The sequence below is a fragment of the Mesocricetus auratus genome, unplaced genomic scaffold (assembly GCF_017639785.1).
Source record: "Mesocricetus auratus isolate SY011 unplaced genomic scaffold, BCM_Maur_2.0 Super-Scaffold_4256, whole genome shotgun sequence".
Classification (NCBI taxonomy): domain Eukaryota; kingdom Metazoa; phylum Chordata; class Mammalia; order Rodentia; family Cricetidae; genus Mesocricetus; species Mesocricetus auratus.
In genome coordinates, this window is record NW_024429182.1 from 22,760,006 (window position 1) to 22,786,205 (window position 26,200).

A 26,200-nucleotide genomic window follows, 5' to 3' on the forward strand; every position below is an offset into this window, starting at 1 on the left:
AATTAACTTATCAACAAAGCTCTGAAGCCTCAAGGGGACACCATACTCTCTGGTGACGCTCGGGCAGTCCACACAGGCTTAGCCACTCATCACCTACAGGCCAATTAGAAAGTCAAGTCATAGTAAGAGGCCCAGATAGGAGATTTACTCAACAGAAAAACTGCAAAGGCCATCTTCCAAGTCCTGACTTGAGGTTTAGGTTTAAGTAGAGTGTAAGGGATATGCAGAGCTAAGCAACTCTGATGGAGTCCTGGTTTCACCCGTCGTTGGCCAATCAGCATCTTAAACAGCCTCTTCTGCAAGGTGGTCTGACAAGTCATCCTGACAAACCAAATTCCTCCTCTGGCTAGCAGCAAACTTCAGCATTTTCCTGTGCCAGTATAGGATTCCTGGGGAAATTCCAACCCCTTTTCAGTATCGTATATAGTCAAAAGGAGGGATATGCATGTACTTTGTCTGAGTTAGGGTTTCTATTGCTGTGAAGGGACACCATGACCATTGCAACTCTTTTAAAGGAAAAACATTTACTTGGGTTGGCTTACATTTTCAGAGGTTTAGTCCATTATCATTATGGTGCGACACAGTGGCATGTAGACAGACATGGTGTCGGAGAAGCAGCTGAATGTTCTACATCTTGACTTGCTGGTAACAGACAGTGGTCTCAGTCACTGGGTTTGGCTTGAGCATATTTGAGATCTCAAAACCCTCCTCTACAGTACCGCACTTCCCCACAGCAAGACCATACCTACTCTAACAAAGTCACACCTTCTAGTAGAGGACATTTTCTTCCAAACCACCACATACTGATCTAGAATATCCTTCTTCCTTCGGGATGATTGCAATAATGTGCTTGATGTTATTGGTCACATGAATATGAAAGTCAAAACTACAGTGAGAAGCTCTCACACTCACTAGAATGTCTGTATTGGTCATTTTTTAAAGGAATAATACATTTTGCTTAGGATGTGGAGAATGTGGGAGTGTTGCTATTGTAAACCGGTTAGTGGTTTCTCAGAATATTAAACCTAGAATCCCCATATGCTATGACAGTCTACCCCCAGTTATAAATACAAAAGACTGAAAACACACAGATTTGGCCAGCTGTTTGAATGACCGTGTCCATAGTAGCAGTGCTAATAGCAGTCAAAGGTAAAGTAATGTGAAGCCAGGTGAAGTGGTGCATACCTATACTCTTTGTACTCAGGAGACTGAGGCAGTAATATCATGAGTCAAGGACCTCCTGCAGATCCTGCCACAAAGTGAAAAAAAGCAAAGAAGGAAGGAAGGAAGGAAGGAAAGAAGGAAGGAAGGAAGGAAGGAAGGAAGGAAGGAAGGAAGGAAGGAAAAGATGTTGTGGGATAATCTTTTTGTACACTGTGATTGTGTCTCTGCCTAAGGTGTCTTCTGATTGGTTTAATCAAGAGCTGAATGGCCTATAGCCAGGCAGGAAAAGGTAGGTGGGACTTCCAGGGAGAGAAGAACTCAGGAAGAATCTGAGGCATGTCTGCTTAAGCCAGCCAGACTCAGAAGGTGTCTGATGTACAGTATGGAGGGAGAGGTAACAAGCCATGTGGCAGAACATAGATTAATATAAATTGGTCAGTTTAAGTTATAAGAGCTAGTTGTGAACAAGCCTAAAAGCAAAGCCAAGCATTCAAAACTATCATTATTTGGGAACTGGCCATCCAAAGAAAGTCCAACTACAAAGAGAGAGAAGATTAAAGTATTTCCAACAAATGAATAAATGAATGAAATGTTGTATATAAATACAGTGGAATATTATTCAACTGTTTCAAGGAATAAAAATGTAAATATAAGCTACAACATGGATGGACTTTGTCTTAGAGTTTCTATTTCTGTGATGAAACAACGTTACCAAGAGCAACTTGAGGAGGAAAGGGTTTGTGTTGCTTACACTCCCAGGTAACAATCCATTCTAAGGGCAGGAACTCAAGAGCAGGAATCTGGAGGAAGGAGATGATACAGAGGCCATAAAAGGGAGCTTTTTACTGACTTGCTTCCCCGGAGACTGCTCAGTCTGCTTTCTTATAGCACCCAGGACCACCAGCCAGGGGTGGCGCCATCCACAGTGCACTTGGCCTTCCCCCATCAATCACTAAATAAGAAAATGCCCTGAAGGCCTGCCTACAACTGTATCTTATGGAAATATTTTCTTAGTGGAGGTTCTCTCCTCTCGGGTGACTATAGTTTGTGTCAATTTGATATAAAACTGGCCAGCACAATTGATCTTTTGTCAGTTTGACACACAAACACATCACTTTCATGCTATAACCTTACCTTTCTTGTTTATCCCCAAGATCACATATTAATATCAAGATCTCAATATAAAATATTTTTACAAACTTAAAAAGTCCCACAATGTTACAAAATCAAATGCTTTAAAAGTTGTCTTTTTGAAAATATTTAGTTTTTTTAAAATCCAAAGTCTCTATAGAACTCTAAAATCTCCTTAAAAGTTCATAGTCTCTCAACTGTGGGCTCATGTAAAGTAAAAAAAAAAAAAAACTTTCTTACTTCAAGAAGGAAGAACCAGGACATAGTCACAATCTAAATGAAGCAAAACCAAACTCTGTGTCAGTATCTCAGTGTCCAATGTCTAGGATCCATTCAGGACCTTCTGAGCTCCTCCAAGTGCTAGGACAGCCATCCACAGCTCATGAAGTGTATTTTTTTTTTGTCTTAGGCTGGCTCTACTCCACAAGTGCTATTGTCCTTGGTAGTTGTATTAGTCAGGGTTCTCTAGAGTAGCAGAGCTTATGGAACAAATCTTGATAGATAGATAGATAGATAGATAGATAGATAGATAGACAGATAGATAGATAGGGAATTTATTGGAATGACTTACATGCTGCAGTCCAATAATGTCTGGCTGTGAATGATAAGTCCAAGAATCTAATAGTTTCTCAGTCCCATGATGCTGTGTCTCAGATGATCTTCTGTATATGCTGGAATCTCAAGGAGGTAGGCTGCAAGGCCAGTGAAGAAATGGATTTGCTGACAGGGTGAGGGCAAGAAGGAGAAGAATGAATGAACCCTTCCTTTTTCCCTTGTCCTGATACGGACTTTCAGCTGAAGGTATGACCCGGATTAAAGGTGTGCCTTCTCACCTCAAGATCTGAATTAAAAAAGCGTGTGTCAGCCCACTTCAAGATCTGGATCAAAGGCATGTTGTCTTCATGCCTTTTCATCACAAGTGTGCTCTCCATTTATAGATTGTAGTTCCTTCCAGACATAGTCAAGTTGACAACCAAGAATAGCCATTTCAGTGGTCATCCCATTGTATGGACATCTCCAACATGCTGGGGTCTCCTGCTACAACTAGGTTGCACTTTTTTTTTTTTTTTTTTTGGTTTTTCGAGACAGGGTTTCTCTGTATTGTTTTCGAGGCTGTCGGTCTAGCCTGGCCTCGAACTCACACAGATCCACCTGCCTCTGCCTCCTGAGTGCTGGGATTAAAGGTGTGCGCCACCACCTCCCGGCTTAGGTTGCACTTTTACTGATAGTTTTTCTGGGCTCTCTTCGTGGTGCCAGGCCTCAACTTCTCTTCATGATTCCTTTAATCCTGGTCCTCCAATGGCTTCTGAGGCTGCATCTTTACCAATGGCCTCTCCTACCCTATCATAGTACCAGCCAAGCCTCAACTGCTGTCTGTGACTTTTTTGTTGTTGTTTTTTTGTTTTGTTTTGTTTTTCAAGACAAAGTTATTCTATGCAGCTCTGGCTGTCCTGGAACTCTCTCTGTAGACCAGGCTGACCTTGAATTGACAGAGACCCCACCTGCCTCTGCCTCCCAAGTGCTGAAATTAAAGGCATGTGCTACCATGCCTGGCTTCTCTATGACCTAATGCCCTCAAAACCTATACTACCTGGAAGACTCTTAAACATGACCAAAGTTCTAGACCAAAGTTCCAAAGTCTTTCAACAACCCTCCCATAGACAACACAGTCAGATCTGTCACAGCAACACTACACTCCTGGTACCAGTTTCTGTCTTGATGTGAATCTGGAGGTAGCGCAGAGAGATGTTAGGTACAGAGGTGAATGTGAGGGTCTGGAGCTCAGCTTGGATTAGAGAGGCACACCAGTATAGATAGTCCTTTTGGCCACATGAGAGGTTGCTAAGAGTAAGATAGAAAGAATATCCACGCCAAGAAACAGGGTTCCCGGGCCGGGCGTTGGTGGCGCACGCCTTTAATCCCAGCACTTGGGAGGCAGAGGCAGGTGGATCTCTGTGAGTTCGAGGCCAGCCTGGTTTACAAGAGCTAGTTCCAGGACAGCCTCCAAAGCCACAGAGAAACCCTGTCTTGAAAAAAAACAAAAAACAAAAAACAAACAAAAAAGAAACAGGGTTCCCAGATGGTACAGACCCCGAGGAAGAGAGGAAGCTAGTATGGTGTTGTGGAAGCTTCCCCTACACAGGGAATGGTAGTGATCTTACTCATGACTGCTAGTAATTCTCTAGTGGGGTCAGTTCAGTGAATACATAATTTCTACTGAGAGAGTAGACACCGTAGCTAAGATTTGTGTCTTTAAACAAGAACTTTTTCAACAACATACTATATGTCAGAATCTTTGCTGTACAGAGTAGCTGGCATAACAACACTGCTAAGTAACAAGCCAATCTGACCTTAACAGGAGGAGACTTAATTCAAAAAGATTGTAGCCAGAGGGAAAGGGACTGTTGCAAAGGGGAGATAAACCATTGCAATAGAGAGAACACTGCAACCGCAGGATCTATAAGGGTTAGGCAGAGACAGATTCCCTTAGAAGTGAAGAAACAGCTGGAAAGAGCAGGCTGTGGAGAAATAGGACAAAACGCTTAATGGGATAGTACATCAGAAGGTCTCACTCAGAGACTAGTCAGTTCTCAGGAGAGGCTGTGTGCTGGCTAGCTTGAGGGTGGTCAACGTGTCCGGGCAGTGGATCTGAAGAAAGGAGAAATGCTAACCAAAATTTGGCTGACAAGCAGTTTAGTTTGTCAGCAGAATGGTGGGCTAAGCAGTCTCACCCATCATTTATGAGACCAAGAGAGGGAATTTGCTGAGTCTAAGTGAACTTGCTTTTGTATCCCTTTTTTTCATTGCTGTGACAAATGCCTGATATAAATCAATTTGAGGGAGAAAGGGTTTGTTTCAGTTCAAAAGTTTGAGGGTATAGTTCATCTCATCAGGGAATGCATGGGGAGGCTGGTCACATTGTTCCGCAATCAGGAAGCTTACAGGAGCTGAGATGCTAGTGCTCACCCATTCACTTCCTGTTTTGTTTGGTCTGGGACCCCCAGCTCACTGAATGGTGCCATTTACATTCAGGATGGGTCTTCCCACTGTAGCTGAACCTCTCTAGAAGGACACTCACTAACAGACATTTTCCTAGGTTTGTTTTCTAGGTCAAACCGACCCCCAAACACATCACTTTTACTCCAGCCAAGCTGGCGATCATAATCGACTATCACAGCCCCTCTGTTGCCCTAGTTAAGTCACACAGGAAAGAGAGATTCTTTATGGTAAGCCATTTTCCGGAACACAAGAAAAGATGGTGTAAGGAAGAGGAGGATTCCTTTAACCCTCACACGGCTTCCCAGCATCAAAGGATGCAGCTGAACCCTAACATTCTCAACACGCTCTGAGATGGGAATTGCATCCCTTCAGAAGACACACGCTTGTTTCCTCCTCTGCACCAGGAGAGGCTATTGAGAGCTACTGGTGGGTGCAAGAGGCCTGAGGGAACATTCCCACACTCCTTTTCTTCAGGACACAAAGCTAACTTAACTTGGGGCATAGACTTAACTCCTGCAGTTCAAGCATGTGGAACACAAAGTCTTTGATCTCTGAGGTCCTTGATCTCTGAGGTGTTTCTGGTTTCCCTTCTCTTAGGATGGGCTCCTTCCTGGTGTCTCCATAGCTTCCTGGGTCTGTTCCTGTTCTTACTCACCACAGGGTACTATATAGCATGTTACTGTGCTCCACTTATTGGAGACCCATGACCAGCACCCCAAGCCTCATAAGCTCTTGAAGAAAGGTTCAGGGACCCAGCACACAGGCCCCTTTATTCCCACATTAGCCTTTCCCCAGAGCAGTTCCTGAGCGAGGCTTGAAGCCTTGACAGCCTTAGATATCATGTGACAAAACTCAGCACATCAATTTTCCTGCGACATTTAGTGTTCCTGGGCTCTGCTTTCTGTCTCATCTATACTCTAAGTAGCTTCCTATCTCTTGATCACAAGGTGCCTCAATCGCTACTGCCTCACAGAGGGTTTTATGGACAGCCAGTCTCTTCTGTTGTCTCCTGGGAACGGACCTAAAAACGTCAATCAATTAATTTAGCTGGTTGGTGTTGTGCTGTCTCTGTGTCGTTTCCCGGTGCCCATTCCAATCACAGTATTTACTCACCCCAGCCTGAGTGGCAGCTTCCTCCAGGCTTTTACACAACTGAGTGCATGACCTTTGGCCACTGGCAAAGGATATGGTTGCACCCTTTCTCTCTATCCAAGGGCTGAACTTTACTGTGGAAGTTCCCTAGATACCTTCAAGATCTGGGCTTGTGAAGTGCAAGCCAGCTCTGCCAAGTGGAAGGTCCTCTGGGTACTGGCTGTGCGTACTCAGTGTTCACAGAGCTCCCCACCGCTCTGTCTTGGTGCCCACAGGATGCTTGTTTTTTGATTATGTGAGCATTTGTTTGGTATGACTTCTGAGGACACACTAATTCTAGTTACCCATTCTCCAATCTGTTTAGTCATGCTTGAAATTGCTTTGACAACATTTTCATTTTCAGTTAACATTGTTAAGAGCCACAGTACATATATACATTATATTATATATCATATATTACAAACTTATATGTTAATATGAACTTTTCACTGGCCATAACACACATACAGGGAAGTCTATAAACGGTACTGTAAAAGAGCCACTCACACCATGAACACTGAGTCAGATAGACCATTCCTATTCTCAGAGCACTTACCTCATGTTTTCTTCCCTTTTCAGTCTTGTTCCTTACACCTCACCGACGACTTACAGCAAGATATTCTGCATTCATTGCTTGTTTTCAAATTGCTGAATAAAATTTTATCTACTTACCTGTACAGCATATTGCTTTGAACTATGTTTACAATGTGGAAAGACTAGATATCGCTAATTAATACAAGCATTGCTTTACATAATCATCACGTTTGTTTGTTTTGCTCTTTATATAGATAGAACCATATTATGTATCCCCTCATATTTGCAATTCTTCTCCCGCACATTATGTTTTTAAGATTCACCTGCACTGTTGTGTTTAGTTGTAGTTTGTCCATGTTTTTTGCTTAATAGTATTCTATTGTGCACTTAACCCAAAATTTATTCAACTACCTTAATTGGGTTGCTTCTAGCTTCCTTCCCTACTAATAGATTTGCTATGAATAGTCTAGTGACTATGAGCATCTTGTTGTTGAAGAACGGAACGAGACATTGATGTTTATTCAACATTAGTCAGTATTATTCAGCACTGTTTCCAACTGTCAGCACCAGGACGTCAAGTTAAGGTCAGGGCCCATCTTTATCATCACTAGATCAGCCTTCTCCTTTGTCCGCTCTGGCATGCAATCACCTGGTCTGCATTTGCCCAGTAACAGTAAATATGAGTGCTTTGCTGTGTGTGTATCGGCATGTGCTGTCTTCTGTGGATGATTTCTTCAAGTCTTTTGGCATTTTTTTCCTCCTACAGGGCTTCTGATTTTAATGTAATACGTTTTCAGTGCTTTTAAAAGCAAGTACTTTGTTTTTATTTTTATCCATATGAGTGTTTTACCTGTATGTATGCCTGTACATCTCATATGTGACGTGCCTGTGGAGGCAGAAGAGGGTATTAGATACCCTGGAAATGGAGTTACAGATTATTATGAACTGACATGTGGGTGCTGGGAACCAAACCTGGGTTCTCTGTAAGATCAGCAAGTATTTTTAACCTCTGAGCCATCTCTCCAACACCTAGTATAATTATATATATATATATGTATGTGTGTATGTATATATCTATAATGTATTGTCTATGTGTATATACTCATATATATGTGTGAATGCATGCATTTGTGAATATATATATGTATGTATGTATGTATGTATATCAGACTTTTTCTCCCAACCTGCAACTTAACTTTTCATTTTCCTAATCTTTTAAGAGAACAGAAGTCTTCACTTATTTATGTTTCCTTATGGTTAATTCCTTGTGCATTCTATTTAAGAAAGTCTTTCTGGCTCTAAGAAAAATATTTTAAAATACCATGAAGATGTTTTCCTGTTTTATTTAAAACTGACTTATGTATGGTATAAGGTAGGGATCAGGCTTAACTTTTTAAACCATATGTTTTGCAGCAATTTCTTCCAAATTGAATAATTTATTTTTATTTTTAAAGATTTATTTTCTTCTTAATTATGTATATAAATATGTGGATATGTGCATGTGGGACCAGGTGTTGGAGGAGGCCAGAAGGGGGCACTAGACCCCTTGGAGCTGTAGTTACAGGCAGTTGGCAGTTGCCTGGTGTGGGTGCTGGGAACTGAACTCAGGTTCGTTGTAAAAGCAGTATGCATGCTCAACCACTGAGCCATCTCTCCAGCCCCAATTTCCTCCAAATTGAAATATTCCACTCTGAAGGAAGACATCTTAAGATTCAGCCAGTAAACAACTCCCAAGTCTCAAGAAGTCCTTGAAACTTACCAGGTTCACAAGGCCTCTTGCCCCTCAAGGCTATCTATATACTGCCCGGGAGGGGGTCGCTGACCTCCTGAGCTGCCTGCTAGTTGTGCAGAGAGCTCCAGGATTCTTGCTTTCATGAGTCTTCACCCATGCTGGGGTGAGCTTTGCTGATGCCGCTGCCTTTGGGTTGTCTGTGCTCTTGTAAGTAACCCCTTCCCATACTCCTCTAAGTGACCCCATAAACTCACTGGTTCACTGTGTGGGATTGTTATTTTGGTCTGTCTGTTGGTTCCCTGTCTGCAATGAGTAGCGGGGATGAGTATCATGTTTCCCCAGGAAAAAAGATTCTCATACAATATTATTTTATTCAGTTGATCCAGAACTATTTATTGAACAGACCATATTGAATCCCTTACTGTTAACCGCCAGACTGTGTATATGTTCATGTATTTCTGGGGCATGCTTGAGAAGCAGTTAATAGTTAGTCTCTGTTGGTGTTTGAATTCTTTTCTCAAGCAACACTTATTATAGTCTCTGTTGTCAAGACGTCATTTCATCTGAATCACTTCATTTTAAACATCGTCAATCCCTGTAATACAGATACTCATATCGTCCCATTGGTAAGGAAATTAAGACTAGAGTGAAATAATTTGCCAGAGCTGTCTAGCTTGTGAGCGGCTGGAACATGCCTCCAGGGGAATTCTAGTTGATTCCGAAGTCAGAGAAGCTTTTGATAGGGAAGACGGTGATGATACTATGTTCACAGGAGAGAGGTGGAGAGGAGAAGGGCTCTACAAAAAGACAGGCTGGAGAGATGGTTCAGTGGCAAAGAGCACGTAGTGTTCCTGGCTTTGGTTCCCAGTACCCACGCGGCGGATTACTACTGTCTGTAGCTCCAGTTCAAGTGTGCTGCCCCCTTCTGGCCTCTCTGAGTACTTTGTGCATGCGATGTACAAGCATACATGGAGGCAAAACAATAATACGCATAAAATAAAAATGAGTTAAAAATCTTTAGAAAAGAATAAAGATACAAAAATGTCTAAACCAAAGTATGAAAATATCAAAGTTTTCCACAGAAGAGGTATTTTAATATTTTTGTGTGCTTTGTTAAACTTTCTAATTCCCCCCAAAGCAAATTTATTATTTTTGATGAGGAAGTATTGTTTTTTCTTATTTTTTTAGTAACTCTCTTGGGTTTCATTAGGATGCTTACAATCCTCCAATTTTTTCAGCTTTAGACACACCTTTTGTTCCTCTATCCTTCATCCTGTGTACACAATTGGTCACAACTTCTACCATAATTCTTTCAATTATTAAATTATTTCTTAGTTTCCAAAACTGCCTTCCATCTGTCCTGATGAACTCCCCACTGACCTTCCTGCTTCCGGCCATTCCTGTCTTTCTGCATTCCATTAAAGAGATGATATGTTATTAAAACACTACACATAATGTCTCCTTTTCAAAACAATGGTGAATACTTGTTAAACCTTACTATGAGCCAGGAATGACACTAAATCCTTTAAATACAACATATAAGCTGATTTTCATATCCCTGCCCAGCCAAAATACCACCCTGTATTTTATAACTCTCCTTTAGCACTAACCAGATGCCAAAGTCTAGCATTCGTGAACATTCTAAATCTGCCCTCAGTGGCCTTTCCTTTACTATTCCTTTTCAAAAATTCTGCATTCATAGTTGGTATTAAAACCTAATTTGATATTTTGCCACCATCGTAATCCATTTTCTCTCGCCATTATCTCGTATCTACCATAGCATTTTGTTGCTTTGGGTTACATGACGTCAATGCACATTTTACATTTTTGCAAACATCTTAAAGTCTGGGACTCATAGGCTTCCATATACCATATGCTTATGGTATATGATAAAATAATTAATTTTATTATTTTATAATCTCTGTCTTTTGGTTTTTGCATATCTGTGTTCCCGATGACTGCTCCATACAGAGCAAGTACTTAATGGGTGTTTATATCTTTTAATAGTGAATCATAATTGCTTACTTGAGATTTTTCCATCAGGTGGGTTTTCTGCCCCGTGTTGTTTCAAATTCAGATTGTGTGTTCTATTTATAGTATATATTTTATATTTACTGTCTCCAGTAGCAACTGACCTCAAAGCAAAAAAAGGGAACCTTTGATTGAATGAAAAATAGAAACACCTGCCAAATCAGAAACTCCTTCCCACAGAATCATGAGCTGAGGGAAAGGAGCTAAACTGTGTAGAAAGGAAAGTACTGCCCCACTTCAAACCCTCATCGATTTGCAGAGTTCGGATCTGTGCTGCTTTCTCTCATGTGTAAAACAAAGCATGTGTTGGAGAGGTGGTGTCTTATACTTCTATTGCTGCAAAGAGACACCATGAGTAAGGCAACTTATAAAAGAAATCATTTAACTGGGGGCTTGCTTAAAGTTTTGGAGGGTAAGTTCATGGCATTCATGTCAGGGAGCTTGGCAGCAGACAAGTAGCTGAGAGAGCTCACATCCGACCTACAAGTTGCAGGCTGCAGGTAGGGGCAGGTAGAGATGATAGATAAATGGATAGATAGATAGACAGACAGACACACAGACAGACACTAGGCCTCTGGGCTTTTGAAACCTCAAAGCTCACCCCAGTGACATACCCCCTTCAAAAATACCACACCCACTCCATCAAGGCCACACCTCTTAATCCTTCCCAAACATTTCAATAAATGAGGACCAAGCATTCAAACATGAGTCTCTGTGGGTCCCATTCTCATTCAAACCCACAACAGTGGCAAAGCTGTTGAAAGCCTTGCTGGTCTTTCATAGGACCAGGGTTTGGTTCCAAGTACCCACAACAGATGGCCCACACCACTCTGTAACCACTATTCCAGCACTTCCTACACAGTGTTCTGTCCTCCACATGTAATATTACACAGAGAAGCGCACACACACACACACACACACACACATTTAAAATTTAAATGCAGGGCTACAACAGCCGCACAGAGTTGTTGGAAAAGCAAAATGAAGTAACAGATAAAATGCTAAAAAAGAAACAAAATGCTAATGTATGTCAAATATTAGTATAAAGGAGTTGGATATAAGATACAGGGTTTCTTTTACTTTATTAGTAATAAATAAAAGAACAAATATTTGGTTTTCAGGTATTTGTCAAAATGGGTCAGGTATTCTGGCACTCGGGAGCCACAAAATACTGAGTGTTACACAGCTCAGGTGGAAAGGTATCCTGGAGCTTGGGAGGCAAGGACCACCACAGGTTGTAGTAAGCTTAGCAGCTTACGGCCTTGCTTCAGGGAAAGGCTTCCCCAGTATATTGGCTATGCTCACGCAGGACAGGGTCTTCCAGCTGGGGATGTTCGCCCAGTGTGGCAGTTTTGCTCTGTAGGAGGTTTCTCGCCACGTCAAGCTCATTGAAGGGGTTTATTAGAAGGAAGCAGCTGGACCAGACAAGCTGAACATACACAGGGTTTATATAGGGATTCTTGGGGGCGGGGAAGTTTTTCCAGGGTAGGGATTGGTCCAGTTTCAGTGCTGAGCAAAGATTGGCTAGAGCTCTGCTCAAGGATTGGTTAGTTTTCTGCACAGGATTAGGGTCAGATTTGGTTCTGGTTTCAGGGCAAAAGTGTGGTTTTTTTCTCTGGTTCTTTTTAGCCTTTTGGCTCCAATCTTAGGGCCAGGGTGCATTTCTTTCACTGACTCAGATCCCAGGGACGAAGTGTGTTCCTTTGGCACTGGTTTCAGGGTCAGGGTACATTTCTTTGGTTCTGGTTGCAGGGCCAAAGTGTGTTTCTTTGGCTCTGCTCAGGGTGTGTTTCTTTGACTGGCCCCTTTTCCCTACAGACAAAATAATTAAATATGTTATAATAGTAAAGTATGAGGCTTCCTGTTATCTTTAGTTTCTTAAGGAAGTATCTTTATTGCAGTATAGTTCGTATGCATCTTGAAATACATGAATTTATAATCATGTAACTAACAGATCACACTTACTGATCTGGGTAAATCAGGATGTATCTATAATTTACTGTCAGGAATTAGAAGAAGTCTTGAACTGATTGACAGGGATATTGTTATCTACTGTTTAGGATAAAAAGATGTAAAAACGAAAGTGTATTACGTGCCAGAGTTTTTCTTTAAATGGACCTGTTATGAAAGCCAGAGGCATGCTGGTCCTATTCAACGAATATTCTAGTAGCTCCTGTGATTTCAAAGACACTGTTGGGTGCGAAGGACGAGATGAATAAACGCTGCTCCTAGAGGGAGATAAGATCTGAACCCAGTGGAAAGGGGAGCGGGACACGACAAGCAAAATGCAGGAAGAACCGATGGGGCTTAAAATAATTTAATTTTGCCTGCCCCTTTTTTCTTTTTAATTCTATTTTGGATGCCCTTTTGCACGTGCCGAGTCGCTTATCGCCCGAGGAATCCGCCACCCAAAGGAATCTTTCCCATTCCTCATTTCTTCCTTTCCTCGCCAATTCGATTTCTTAAGCCTCCAGCACTGCATTTGGAACAGTATCTATTGTGTGGGTGGCGGAACGCGGAGAAGCTATTTTTGTTCTAATTATGAACACTGTTTTCCTGGGGGAAGAGGAGGGTAATAAGGCAGATCTGAGCTGAGCCGCTCGCTGGGCGAGGATGCTCCGTGGAAGCGTTACTAAGGTTACTGGAGAGAAGACCGTAGGCGACAGGCAGGGCTTCTTCTACAGCAAGATATATTTCCCAATGAAGGACGTGGGCTGGGCTGCGGGCAATGCCACATTGTACTACATGTTGGATTCCTTAGAGGGAAAGGGAGGTGGCCCAGGGGGTTAATGAGGAACCAAATCAGGCAGTCTCCTCTTCCTCTTCCGGGCCTCTTTTCCTGCCGTCCTTGTGTTTCCCGAGCCGTTTTGGCTGAAGCACCAGGTCGGCACGCCGGAGAACGGTGCCTTGTAGATGTGACACGCCTCTGAGCCGGCCGGAAGCTGCTCCCAGCCGGTACCCGTAGGGCTTGGCGTGCGGCGTGCGGCGGCGGTGGCGCGGGCGGCGGCGTAGCGCGGCTCCGTAGGACCGGCGCGGACCTGCAGCGGCTCGCTGAGGCCGTGGGTCGTCGTTGCAGCTGCCACGAATCTTGGGACGAACTTGCCAGACAGAGAGGAGCGGAAGGGAAGGGGTGTGTAAGGAGGGCCGTGGGCGTATTGGGTGTTAGAGAGGACTTTGGAACGTGCCCTCAGTATTTGTTGTAATTTTTATTTTGACAGATTCTGGGGGCAGCAGATGCCCTCCATTCTCCAGATTTTCTTAACTCCCGTGGATTGATACTATGATTTGAGTGAGAGCTTTTTGGTGAAGGAGCTCTTGGGATTGGTGAAGCTGCCAGAAGAAAAATTAATGGGGGGTGTGTGTGGCTCGGAGCAGGGAAGTGGTGTCGGGGATGAGGGGTCAAGATGATCCACTAGTTCATATTTTCAGGGTTTACTGTGCCACGTGCCGTTCCCAAACCTTTTAAGCGTGGTGGCTCATTTACCTCCTGTTAATCTTCACATGAGTGGGAAACCGAGGCTCAGACAGATTAAGAAACACTTAAAAAAAAAAAAGATAAATGAAAAGCATATGTGCCAGACCTTGGATTCTGCTAAAGCCCCAGGCTCCACACTTTGGTTTCCCACCATCAAAATATGAAGAAAGTGAAGATGTAGGATTAGAGGGTGGTATAATTTGAACAGCTGTGATAAGATGTTGATGTGATTGTGACGTCTCAGTGGATAAGGCAGCGATAGATGTCAGCCAGGGAAGGTGGGAAACCGTGGCCTGCAAACCTGTGTCTCCAAGCGTGGCTGTGGCCTTTTCTTTAGCAGTTGGTGGGAGAGGAAAGAAAGGTGTATATTCACACACCTATGTTTGAAAATGGAATTACACAGACCCATAGACTTCAACGATTTGACGTAGCCACCTCATTTAACAGATGAATGAAGCCACAAGAGATGGAGTGACATAAGGAAGATAGTCAAGAATGGGGACATTTTCTGTCTTAGCTGTGCTTGCCTACACAAATGCTAAAATTAAAGCTAATGTCACTTTGCTTGGACTGGTTCCCACTGTAGAGATTGTAACCCACCCATACCCATCCTAATGTGTGTCCTAAGTTCTGTACACTGGCTGACACAAATATTAAGGCTAAAAGTAGTGGCACCTGACCTGGACTGGCTCCTTTCAGCTGTAGGAATTGAATATTGGTGGCACACAATTGTGAAATGACCCATCTGTACTCCTGCTTGTGTGTGTGTCCCTGGTTCAGTGTAATGCTGGAATCAGATGCCTTTTCAGATACAATTGAGTGACAGCTGGGGCTTTTGAGCAACTCCAAGAATGTCAATCTAAAAATAAGCGATAAAACCGACTAAGCCAAGTGTTAGGGTAATTTAATTTGAGGAAACTTTTTTTTTTTTTTTTTGGTTTTTCGAGACAGGGTTTCTCTGTGGCTTTGGAGGCTGTCCTGGAACTCACTTGGTAGTCCAGGCTGGCCTCGAACTCACAGAGATCCGCCTGCCTCTGCCTCCCAAGTGCTGGGATTAAAGGCGTGCGCCACCAACGCCCGCCTTGAGGAAACTTCTAACAAGACAAAACTCATGTTTTAAAAATAAGGGGGAAATTTTTTAATCGGTTGATAATGTACTGTTTACAAACACTAAATCTGGTAAATTGTGCCTTATCATGGTCCCAAGAGACAGCTCAAACTGGGGCCTTAAGACTCAAGTAGATCAAGGGCCCAGTGGTGGTGGCACATGCCTTTAGTTCCAGCGTTCAAGAGGCAGAGGCTGGAGGATCTATGTGAGTTTCAGGACAGACTTCAAAGATGCACAGAGAAATCCTGTCTGAAAAAGGGGAAAAACAAAAATAACCAAGCAGATCAGTTTAGCCACTTGCTCTGTAAAATTGTAAGACTGGTTGTGCCCTTGATTCTTCTCATTCCTAAACTTCTTGGTACTTCTTATTAGCTTGAAAAACCATAAGCATTGTTTACAAAGTACTTAGCACAGTGTCTATGACAAAGTGACTATATAGTTCAATTCATTGCTTAATAAGAGCAACACTTCAGAAATACATCTTCTGGCAATGTCTCTGTTGTTCAGCCATCACAGAGTATGTTTACTCAGTGGCACACCATCACATACCTGAAAACTAGTATCTCTCTAGGCTATAAACCTGTGTATCACATTTTTGTAATTACTACTGCAGATAATTGTAATGGTACTTGCACAGTTAGGCATATGTACACATATGAAATGTGTAGTTGAAGTACTGGACACTAGTTTCCTTTATAAAAGTTTCCAGTGGTCTGTCAAAGACTGAAACATCCTTAGGAGGTGCACACTACACAGTAACTACCACGAGTCAAATGAAAGGGATGTACTATTGCCCCTTGCATGCAGTCACATTGCAGCATCCAGGCTTAGGTTTCCCTGGAAAGGACAACGATTAACTTCCTTAACAGCAATTAAAGGAAGAAAACATTTTTGCATTTCTGAGCTGTCAGCCCATTATTTCAAAGGGAGTGAACGTTTTAGATGGCTGTATAGCCCATAGACAGCCATCTGCCTGCCTTGTCTTAAAAAAACTTGCAGCTGTTTGAGATCACTTAATTTTCACGCTTGTGTTTCTTGAATACTGGCAACTCAGGGTCTTCACAACTGACTTGGTACTCCTTTGCAGATGCACGGGCATGGGGGTTACGACTCTGATTTTAGTGATGATGAGCAAGGTGGAGAATCAAGCATAAAGAAGAAGAAGTAAGTCTACTGGTCTGTAGTTCACATCATTCTAGACTGACATGACGTGTAAATAAATAATACTGAAAGGTTTGGGGCCGAGTTTACATATAGAAACAACTGCTGTGGCAAGTGAGGTTTCTATTCATTACACTGTAGTAAATGGATCTACGCTTGGAGGTAGTTGTGGGAAAATGAAGTTTTGTTGTGAAGGGGTTTACTGAAAAGGACGGTGGGAAAAGGAAAGATTTCTCTATTGCATGTGTTTTATTTGGTTTTGTTTTCATTTGTTAAGACTGTGCATGCAAACCCTTAAAGGGAGTTTACTTGCTAGTGCTTGCCTTCCAAGTGAGGTCTGTGTGCTGTGTACTTGAATAAGAAGGTCAGTGGAGGGAACTCATGGGAAGTTTTATTGAATTGGGGGACCAAGATCTTCTAGCACAAAAGCCTGGGTGTCACAAGGAGGACATACTCTTTTGTTGTTGTCATTTTTGTTTTCTGAGATGGTTTCATATGTAGTTGAGGCTGGCCTGGAATTCCCTATATGGCCCAGGCTATCGTAAACTCATAATCTCTTTACCTTAGCTTCCCAAGTGCTATGATTCCAGGTATGAGCTCCCTGTCCAGTTGCTGTGTTTAGGGAGGGGCATTGTTCTTAGCTTTCAGTGCTTAGAAACTTCATATGTATTCACGTTGGAGTGCTTGATTAGTACTAATGGAACTTAGAGAAATTGGTTTATTATTCCACAGTAAGACTAATATGTTTACTTACTAGGACTGACTATTATGAGATCAGTCTTCATGAATAACAAAAAGAATAGTAATAATTATAAGATAATAAAACAATGTATGTTTTCTAGATTTTCATTAAAAACATTACTTCCTGGTCTGAGAATGTAATTACCTTGGTAGAATGCTTGCCTAGGCTACATGAAGTCCCAGATACAGTCCCCAAGAATAGAATTTGAGCAAATTTCCATCAGTACTATGATCTAGGGTTCAGTTTATCTATATCAATAAGGCTAATCATTTGTGGTCAGTGTCTCTTATAGTCAACCTTTTCCATATTGTTTTTTTGTTAAATCTTCATTTTCCTATTTTACAGATAAGTAACCTAATAATAAGATTAGGGTGGTAAATGATTGATACAGTAACCTGCTGGTTAGAACCAGCCATTTTGTTTTTGTCTTTTTCATTTTATAAATATTAAATAGAGTTAAGATTCGGAATGTCTCCTTAAAGATCAGTAAATCGTTTAAAGTTAAGTCTTTAATTCTTTGAACTGAGGTGTTAAGTTACTTGTCTTGTGAACCAGGGGTTACAGTCAGGGAGGAGAAACACCTGGAGTCGAGGGCTTAAAGGGGTACAGTCAAGCATGGGTAACACCTGGAGGCAGGAGCATGCAGTAGCTGGACACGTGTCTTCATTCAGGAAGCCAAGAGCAGCTATGAAGTGAGGCCCAGGTTATAAAATCCCTCTGCAGTGCTGCTCCACTTCCCAGCAGGGTTCCTCCTTCCGGAAACAGCATGCCATCTGGGGCCAAGTGTTCAGGAGTAGTCAAAGGAAACTTTCACCTTCAGACTGCCGCAGCTGAAATGCAGGTCACTGGTAGAGTGCTTGCTAAGCAACCCTGAACATGTGAAAAATTAACTCTTAATATTTTTCCTTTTTAATACACTAGGACAGCTGAAGATGAGTTGCTGCTTACAAAACCATTTCAAAAAGAAAAACATGGAAAGGTGGTCCACAAGCAAGTCGCAGCGGACCTGCTGGACAGGTGTGGTGTTTTGTATTAGGACATTCCTTGGTTTAGGCTGTTTTATAATCTCAGAACAATTGAATTTGATTATGTTAATAAAATATGGATATTTGAATTTACTTAGTCTTTTTTTTTTAAACAGGGAAGAAGCAAGAAATAGAAGGTTTCATCTCATAGCTATGGATGCTGTATCCTTTTTATAGTCTTGTTTTTGTAACTAATAGAATATTTCAAAATCTGCTTGTTAACCATGTTTTCTAATTTAAAAAAAATCAAAATCTTGTGAGTCAGATAGACCAGTTTTATATTTACAGGCTAGCAATTATTGATATGGGTATTTACCATTTATATTTTCAGGTATAATTCTCTACTGCTAATATATAAGAAAAATTTAGAGGTAAAAATAATGAATTTTTTTTTCTATAAATAGACTTAAAAAGTCCATGAACTTGAAGATGTTCCAGCCTGTTCTTGTCAGGCTTTCAAAATTTCCCTTTTCTGCTCCTGTCTTTGTAATATCATTTTAATTTATTCCCTTCACACCTGGTTCTCTGCTATTTTAAATTTTCTGAGTGCTTCTGTTTTAAAATTAAAGCTGCCTGAGTGCCGTCTCCAGGCCTGCTGTCACTCTGTTCCTCAGGTGTGACTGGAGACTGGTCTGTGAGTCAGTCAGACTGGCTCATGGCACTGCTGCACTGAGGTCACACTGCTGTGCAGATATTAGAGAGACGGAGAGGCCAAGCAAGACCTGAGGTGTTTCTGAGTGTCTGCTCCCAAGCCATTGGAAGCTTGGCTTAGCTTCCACATGGGTCTTCTCTCCCATAAGCATTTAAATATATGCTCTCCCTTCTCTGACACCTTCATTGAGGGAGTTAGGAGAACGAAATTATAGGTGCTATTTTTCTGGCATGGATGGCAGAGGGCCCCAGTGTTATTTTCTGGCATGCTTTGCTACAGAGGAGTAATTATGTTAAAAGTTAGTGGTCTTGCTGGGTGTGGTAGCACACACCTTCAATCCCAGCATTCAGGAGGCAGAGGCAGGCAGATCTCTGGATTTGAGGCCAGCCTGGTCTAAATAGCAAGCTCCAAGCAACCAGGGTTACATAGGGGGACCCTGTCTCAAACAAAACAACAACGAAAAAGAACAGTTAATGATCATCCTAGAATGAGTCTTAGCCTTTTAAAGGTGAAGGGGAGCAGGCTGTTGTTAGGCAGGGCATTGTGTTGGTGAGGGAGAGCAGACTGTTGTTAGGGAAAGTTGGCTGTTGGTGAGGGCGAACAGGTTGTTAGGGAGAGCACACTGCTGTTGTAATTATTCCAGTGTGTGCTTATTAGTATTTTCAAGTTGGCAGCCTCACTTCCAAAAAGAAAGCTTGGGGAATGTAGCTCAAGGTAAGAACAGTTCCTGGTGTGTCTTTCAGTCACCACCTTTCGCAAGCTTGTGTTTGTTTTCATATATAAAGCCTAAAGTTGGAGTTGTTAGTATAAGGAATAGGGAGGAGTGTGTCTTTTTCTGTCTCCTGGAAGCCAAGCTCCCACTGACATGTTTTTGCTCTAGGAGAAGTTGTGTTGGCCACAGCCCTGCCTGTTGCTTTTGACTGCTTTATGTTATACTAGCAGAGCTCAGCAGTGGCAGCAGAGACTTGAAACTGAAAAGCCTGCAAAACTTGTCACCTGGATCCTTATGGAAAAATTAGCTGCTCCAGCAGCACGCCCTGCTAGTGGGAGTTGAAGAGTTTGAACCCAGGCCTTGAGGTATTTGGACTCCCCCACCTCTACTTCATGTTCTGATTAAGTGTCTATTAGACCACAGTCTGATCAGTGAAATCACTGAGGCTTAAAGATGTGGTCACAGCAGTTGAGACGGCTCAGACTGCATGTGTTTGAGTGTGGAGAGTGCTGCTAAGGTTTTAAAAACTAAACATTAAATATTCATGTATCTTCTTACAATGCATGGAAAATATACATGGTTTTGTAGACTCTCTGAATATTAAAATTGAAAACTTGCCGTAGTTTGCTTATTTCATTTCTTGTCCTCTCTTTTCAAGGTACTACCTTACTCTGTAGCTCAGGATGACCAAGAACTCCTGGTTTGCTCCTCTTGCCTCCGCTTCCGGAATGCTGGGTTATAGGTGTGAGCCGTCATGCCTGCCCTTCTGATTTCTTGTTTGCTTTTTGAAACCTTCATGTTGGTGGGGCTTCATTTTATAAACATTATATACTATTTTGTATACTTTATCATTAATTATTATATTTTGTAATAATAGATGATAAATTCTAGTTTTTACCTTTAATTTAGAAGCCACAATTTCTTTATTTGTAATATTATTAGACTGGATGAGAGAATGAGGTTGTGTACAATCTGGAAACAGAACAGAAAGCTCCCTTTCCCCCTCATGGCTATACATTTTTTATCACAAGAATAATGTATGCATGAACATTCCAAACATTACAAGCTATACATACTTAAATGTTTTCAGCAGAAAGTGAAAGTCTACTGTACAGCTATCTGTCTTGATATACACATTTAAAAATGCTAAATAGACTCATGTCGCACTTTCTTTTTATTTAGTAATCTATTGCAATGGAAAAACTCTCGAACAGTTATAAACATCCTTAATGTTTTGCATTTTAGTATCAAAGGCACACAAAGTTTGTAAATGACTATATTTTGTACTATGGTGGCAAAAGGGAGGACTTCAAGCGTTTAGGGTAAGTATTGTGAAGCTTACATAGAATGTAGGCTAGATATGGATGGTTTTCTAGGCTCTTTGTTATATCTTCCTTGGCAAGCAGGCCTCTGGTAGCTTCCTCACCTGTTGAGGCAGGTATGGTGTGGGAAATAACAGTGTGTGTGAGAAAGACACTGTGTCTTGTTGACAAGGACCTTTGGAACAATAACCTGTTTAAACTGTAGTGTCCAGGATTGCTTTTGCAAAAGTAAGGCAATGTCCAAGAGACTCTGCAAACACTATAGGCTATTGCTGTTGCTCTTGGTTGAAAATAAATCTCTACTGCTGAAGACACCAGACACTTAAGACACACCATCCAGAAAAGGATCTGAAAGCCTCCTTCCTAAGTCTAGCTTTCATGGTACCAGAGGTGCCGTGCAAGTGTCCAAAGGAGGGAAGCAACCAATAATTATATATATACATTTGTGTGCATGCATGGGTAACAGTTGAAAAAGTGACCATGAATCTGAATGAGAGCAGTCAGGAAAGGGGCTGGAGAGAGGAGAGGGAAGGATAGAATATCTTTTGTTTGTTTTGTTTCTTTGTAACTTTGTCCTAGAACTCACTTTGTAGACCAGACTGGTCTCTAACTCACAGAGATCTGCCTGCCTCTAAAAAGTAATAATATTATTAATTTAAAAAGTAAGACAAACAAGAAACTTCTCTGGAATTTCCCACTCATGAAAGTTCTTCCTGTGTTGAGGCTCTTGGTCTTACATGGATTTCCCTCTGGTTTAATTTCTGAGTAGGTAGGGTCCTAAAGACTTTGGCACACTACCTTAGTTATCCCAATTGTATTTCCCCTATCCCCTGAACCCATACTGCTCAAATGTTTATTCTGCTTCTGTAGCACAAATTCTAATTGGTCTTAATAATAAAGACTCAGAGTCAGCTATCAGGGAGTGAAAGCTGAAGGATCAGAGAAGCAGAGCAGCCAGTCACTAGAGTTCTTACCTCTACCAATGCTCAGACCAAAGGGGCCATCCTGTCCACAGACTGCATTGCAGGCTGACTGCTCCACAGACTGCCTGCCTCAGACTGCCCTGAGCTCCTTTCTCCTTCTGCCTTATATTCTTCTCTCCTCCCAACCATATCCCTTCTTGTCTCCACCTCCCTAGGGCTGGGATTAAAGGCGTGTGATCCCAAGTGCTAGGGTCACCTTTGTGTAAGCTCTGTTTCTCTTTTAGACTGGATCAATTTTGTGTAGCCTACAGTAGCCTTGAACTAACAGAGATCCAGTTGCCTCTGTTTCCTGAGTGCTGGGATTAAAGGTGTGTGTTACCACTGCCTGGCCTCTATGGCTACCTAGTGTGGCTAGCTTAAGTTTTATTTGTTATAGCATAAACAAAATACCACCACATGCTTCCACACTGAGCTTCTATTTCTTCTCTTCCTCCCTTACTTGTCTACCCGGGAAACTACTACAATGATGTAGCATTATATATTATGAAGAGCTAGTTACTTGGACCTATTCTGAAACTTGTTCACATTCTCATTTTCTCACTTAGAGTCTATTCAGCTTTCTCATCCTTGCTTTGGCAACATAGCACCATTTGTATAGTCAGACCAGCTTAGAGATGAGTGAATTTGTTTCTCTACTGAACTTGTGTCTTTCTTGCATTTTTTCCTTAAATAGCTTCTGAAAATACTGAAGTAACTGTTTTTATAAAATCTCCAGCCGGGCATTGGTGGCCCACGCCTTTAATCACAGCACTCGGGAGGGAAAGGCAGGCGGATCTCTGTGAGTTTGAGGCCAGGCTGGTCTACAAGAGCAAGTTCCAGGACAGCCTCCAAAACAATACAGAGAAGCCTTGTCTCGAGGAAAAAAAACAAAAACAAAAACAAACAAAAAAAAAAACTTCAGAGTTCAGAGAACTATATATTTTTATTCAAGTTTTTTCAAAAGTTTTAGCACTATTTAACCTAAATCGGACTAATTTTGTTTTTGTACTAAATTAAAATGAAAATTTTATTTCTAGGGAGAATGATAAGACAGACTTGGATGTTATACGAGAAAACCATAGATTTCTATGGAATGAGGAGGATGAAGCAGATATGACTTGGTAACTTTCTCACATATTTTGTATGTATATGTGGGTGGAGGTCAAAGGGCAACTTGAAAGAGTTGGTTCTCTTTCACTGTGGGTCCCAGTGTTCAGACTCAGGTCAGCAGGACTGGTGGCAGGAGCCTTCACTGCTTCAACTCTCCTGCCAGTCTGATGGCTTGGAAATTTCAGCCACTAGCTTCTAGTAAGCAGATGTTTTAGTCTTGTCTTTCTCACTCTGTTATCTCTTTTATTATTGTTTATTAAAGATGTTATTATTTTTATTTATATGTGTGAATGTGTCTCTGTGTGTGTATACATGCCACATGTGTGTGGGAACCCGTGGAGGCCAGAAGAGGGCGTCAGATTCCCTGGATCTGGAATTACAGGTGGCTGTGAGCCACCCAGCGTGGGTGCTGGGAATTGAACCGAGGTCTCTTGAAGAACAGCGCATGCTCTTAATCACTAAGCCTTTTCTCCAGCACCAGTCTGTGTTGTCTTATCATCATTTATCCAAGGCATTCAGCTCTTTTATAGGCCAGTTTCTGAATCAAAGATAGAAACTTATATTTAGGACTCGACTCTGGTTTGCTTCCTTGGGTAATCTTTGGCAATTTTAATTAACTTCTAATTGCTTGACCTCATCTTCAGAAATAGTTGTTATTGTCTTAAATAAGCTATTGTATGCTACTTATAAAATGTTTTGAATACTTTGGGAAAAAGAAATCATAAAAGTGGTTTTCAAAGTCCAGACATCACAAAGTATAATAAATGAAGAATAATTCTATTTGTCATTTGTCTATGTCCTTTAGTTTGAGAGAGCTGCCATTAATAGCTCATCTCCAGATAGTCAGCACATCTGTCTGTATTAGGCCCCTTTTAGCATTAATATTTATGTCATATGTTACCTATTTGGTATTGCTTAGAAGTAGCAAACTGTGATTGGATTTCTAAATGTATAATACATACGTTTTATGGATTTAGGGAGAAGAGACTTGCAAAGAAATATTATGATAAATTATTCAAGGAATACTGCATAGCTGATCTCAGTAGATACAAAGAAAATAAGGTATGCCCTATGGATATTTATAGCTGGAGTTCTTGTTCAAGTACAGCATTAATGTTTATTAGCCACCATGACCCACAATCTTCTTTAATGGTACTGATAGGAATCTGTTGTCTTGCACTTTGGGATATCATTTTGGCTGCTTAACCTCTGTGGTCATGGGGCTTACAGAGGGTCTATGAAATTTATGAAGGACAAGGTGATTTTGTTTGTGAAATCAGTTGTAGAAAGTCTAAAATTACACACAGTTGGCAATTGGATCCCTTCCGGGCTCTCATCTTGAGCCTCTAGTGACTAAGCACTGTAGAGTGATGTCTCATTTCACAGATCAAGTTTGAAATTAATAGTTTTGATTGATTACCATTTATGGAGTGGCAGATGTACTTTCGTTACATAAATATTTCTATTTTGGTAAAATTAACATTCAATCAGTGCTAATTAGTAGTTGCAAATTCCCATTCCTACTTTAATCTTTAGTTAATATTGAAGCTATTTTTATTCCTAGCTCAACTTCCATAGGAACTAGAAAATGTAATCGAGGAGCAAAAATCTCAGTTGGAAATGTGAAAAGAAGGACTGCGTGTATGGGCAGTGCATATTCTGTTCTATTAAGAAAAAAATCTATTTTAGAAGAGTCTCTAAGGTTTCTTTTTCTCTTAGTTTGATCTCTTTGGTGTTTCTAGTTTGTGAACTGTTTCCTAGATCTGTACAGACAGTAGCAATAATTACTTTGCATAATCCTGTTACAAACCTTGTGGTTGCAATAGCCCAGAGGCTTCTCAGTTTCTTGCATTATTAGTTGTGGATGCTATTGCAGAGCTCTTGTCTGTACCAGCTAATTACCATAACCAATATGGAATCACCACAATTGGAGTTACTTGCAGTTACTACATTACAAATCAAGTCTGAAATACCTTCTTTTGAGGCTATATGATAAAGTAGCTTTTCAGTCACAGGCTTTTTGTGGGTCACTCCAGTATTTATTGAAATTGAATGACACAGTATACAGTGACTGCCCTTCACAAAAAGCTGCAATCTAGTTAGATGTGATGGTCTATGACTGTAATCCCAGCATTCAAGAGACAGTGTCAGGATTGTGAGTTCAAGGTCAGCTTAGTATTGTGAAGCAAGTGTGAGGGGAGATCCTGTCTCAAAATAAAGTTGTGGTCTAGTTGAGGAGAACTGATACACACAAATAAAGGCTAAGTGTTTAAGGTCTCTATTAAGAAACATTAGAATCAGGGAGCCAGAAAGATAGCTCAGTGGTTAAGTGTGCTTATTGAGTAGTCATAAGGAACTGTGGACCAGAGTTTGGATCTTAGTACCCATGTAACAAGCCAGACACACACACACACACACACACACACAGGATCTTACTACCCATGTAACAAGCCAGGCAAACACATGTACACGCACACACACACACACATACACACACACACATACACACATATCTGTAGTTCTGGCCTTGATGTGGTCAGAGATAGGAAGATCTCCGGGGCTTGCTGGCTTCCATCCTTCCCTAAAAAAATAAAAAATTGCAAGCCTGAAGGTCAGAGAGAGACACAGCTTCAAAGAATAGGCAAAGAATGATACAGACACTTAATGTTCTCTTCTGGCCTCTCTGAACCACACCCCCATACACTTAAGGCAAACAATTTTTCTTTAAAAAGAAGGAGGAGGAGTAGGAGGAAGAAGAAGAAGAAAAAGAAGAAGAAGAAGGCGGCGATGACGACTTAAATGAGCCAAAGGCCATTTTTCTTTTACAAAAAAAATCCAGGTGTACAGAGAACTAGTGTTGGGAAAGGGTATAAAGATACAAAAGTTACCTAGTATGACAAGTGTTGTTTCTCATCCCCCATATATTATAACTTTCCTGATGATGGATATTGCTTTGTAAAGATTTATTTATTTTTATCTTATGTATATGAATGTTTTCAAGCACATGCATAATGTGTACTATATGGGTGCATGGTGCCTGTAGACACCAGAAGAGAATGCCAGATCCCCAGGACTACAGGAGCAGACAGTTGTGACCCACCGTATGGATGCTGGCACCCAAACCTGGGTCTTCGGCACAGCGCTACGCACTCTAAACAGCTGAGCCGTTTCTTGAGTCCCCAGCCCCCACCTTTTTTTTTTAAAGACT

General features: G+C 41.4%; 1 protein-coding gene and 1 long non-coding RNA gene across 3 annotated transcripts in view; one reads left to right on the top strand and one right to left on the bottom strand.

Annotated features, from left to right (window-relative positions):
• The first annotated feature begins 13,673 nt into the window (after positions 1-13,673).
• LOC101831558 (protein FRA10AC1 homolog) overlaps positions 13,674-26,200 on the top strand; it is a 29,027-nt gene continuing 16,500 nt past the window's right edge. The window contains exons 1-7 of one of the 2 annotated variants that reach the window (XM_040744923.1): positions 13,674-13,853; positions 16,394-16,470; positions 18,131-18,226; positions 18,351-18,396; positions 20,844-20,920; positions 22,920-23,003; positions 23,970-24,054. In XM_040744923.1, coding sequence (XP_040600857.1) covers positions 16,394-16,470; positions 18,131-18,226; positions 18,351-18,396; positions 20,844-20,920; positions 22,920-23,003; positions 23,970-24,054 — 465 coding nt within the window. In that variant the 5' untranslated portion in view covers positions 13,674-13,853. The remainder of the gene's footprint in view (positions 13,854-16,393; positions 16,471-18,130; positions 18,227-18,350; positions 18,397-20,843; positions 20,921-22,919; positions 23,004-23,969; positions 24,055-26,200) is intronic. The other variant, XM_040744927.1, reaches the window with a different exon arrangement.
• On the bottom strand, positions 17,704-21,971 carry LOC121140210. The gene is made up of 2 exons (XR_005877011.1): positions 21,895-21,971; positions 17,704-18,079 (listed from the first exon to the last, which is right to left on the bottom strand). It is a non-coding gene; the product is annotated as an uncharacterized LOC121140210 (long non-coding RNA).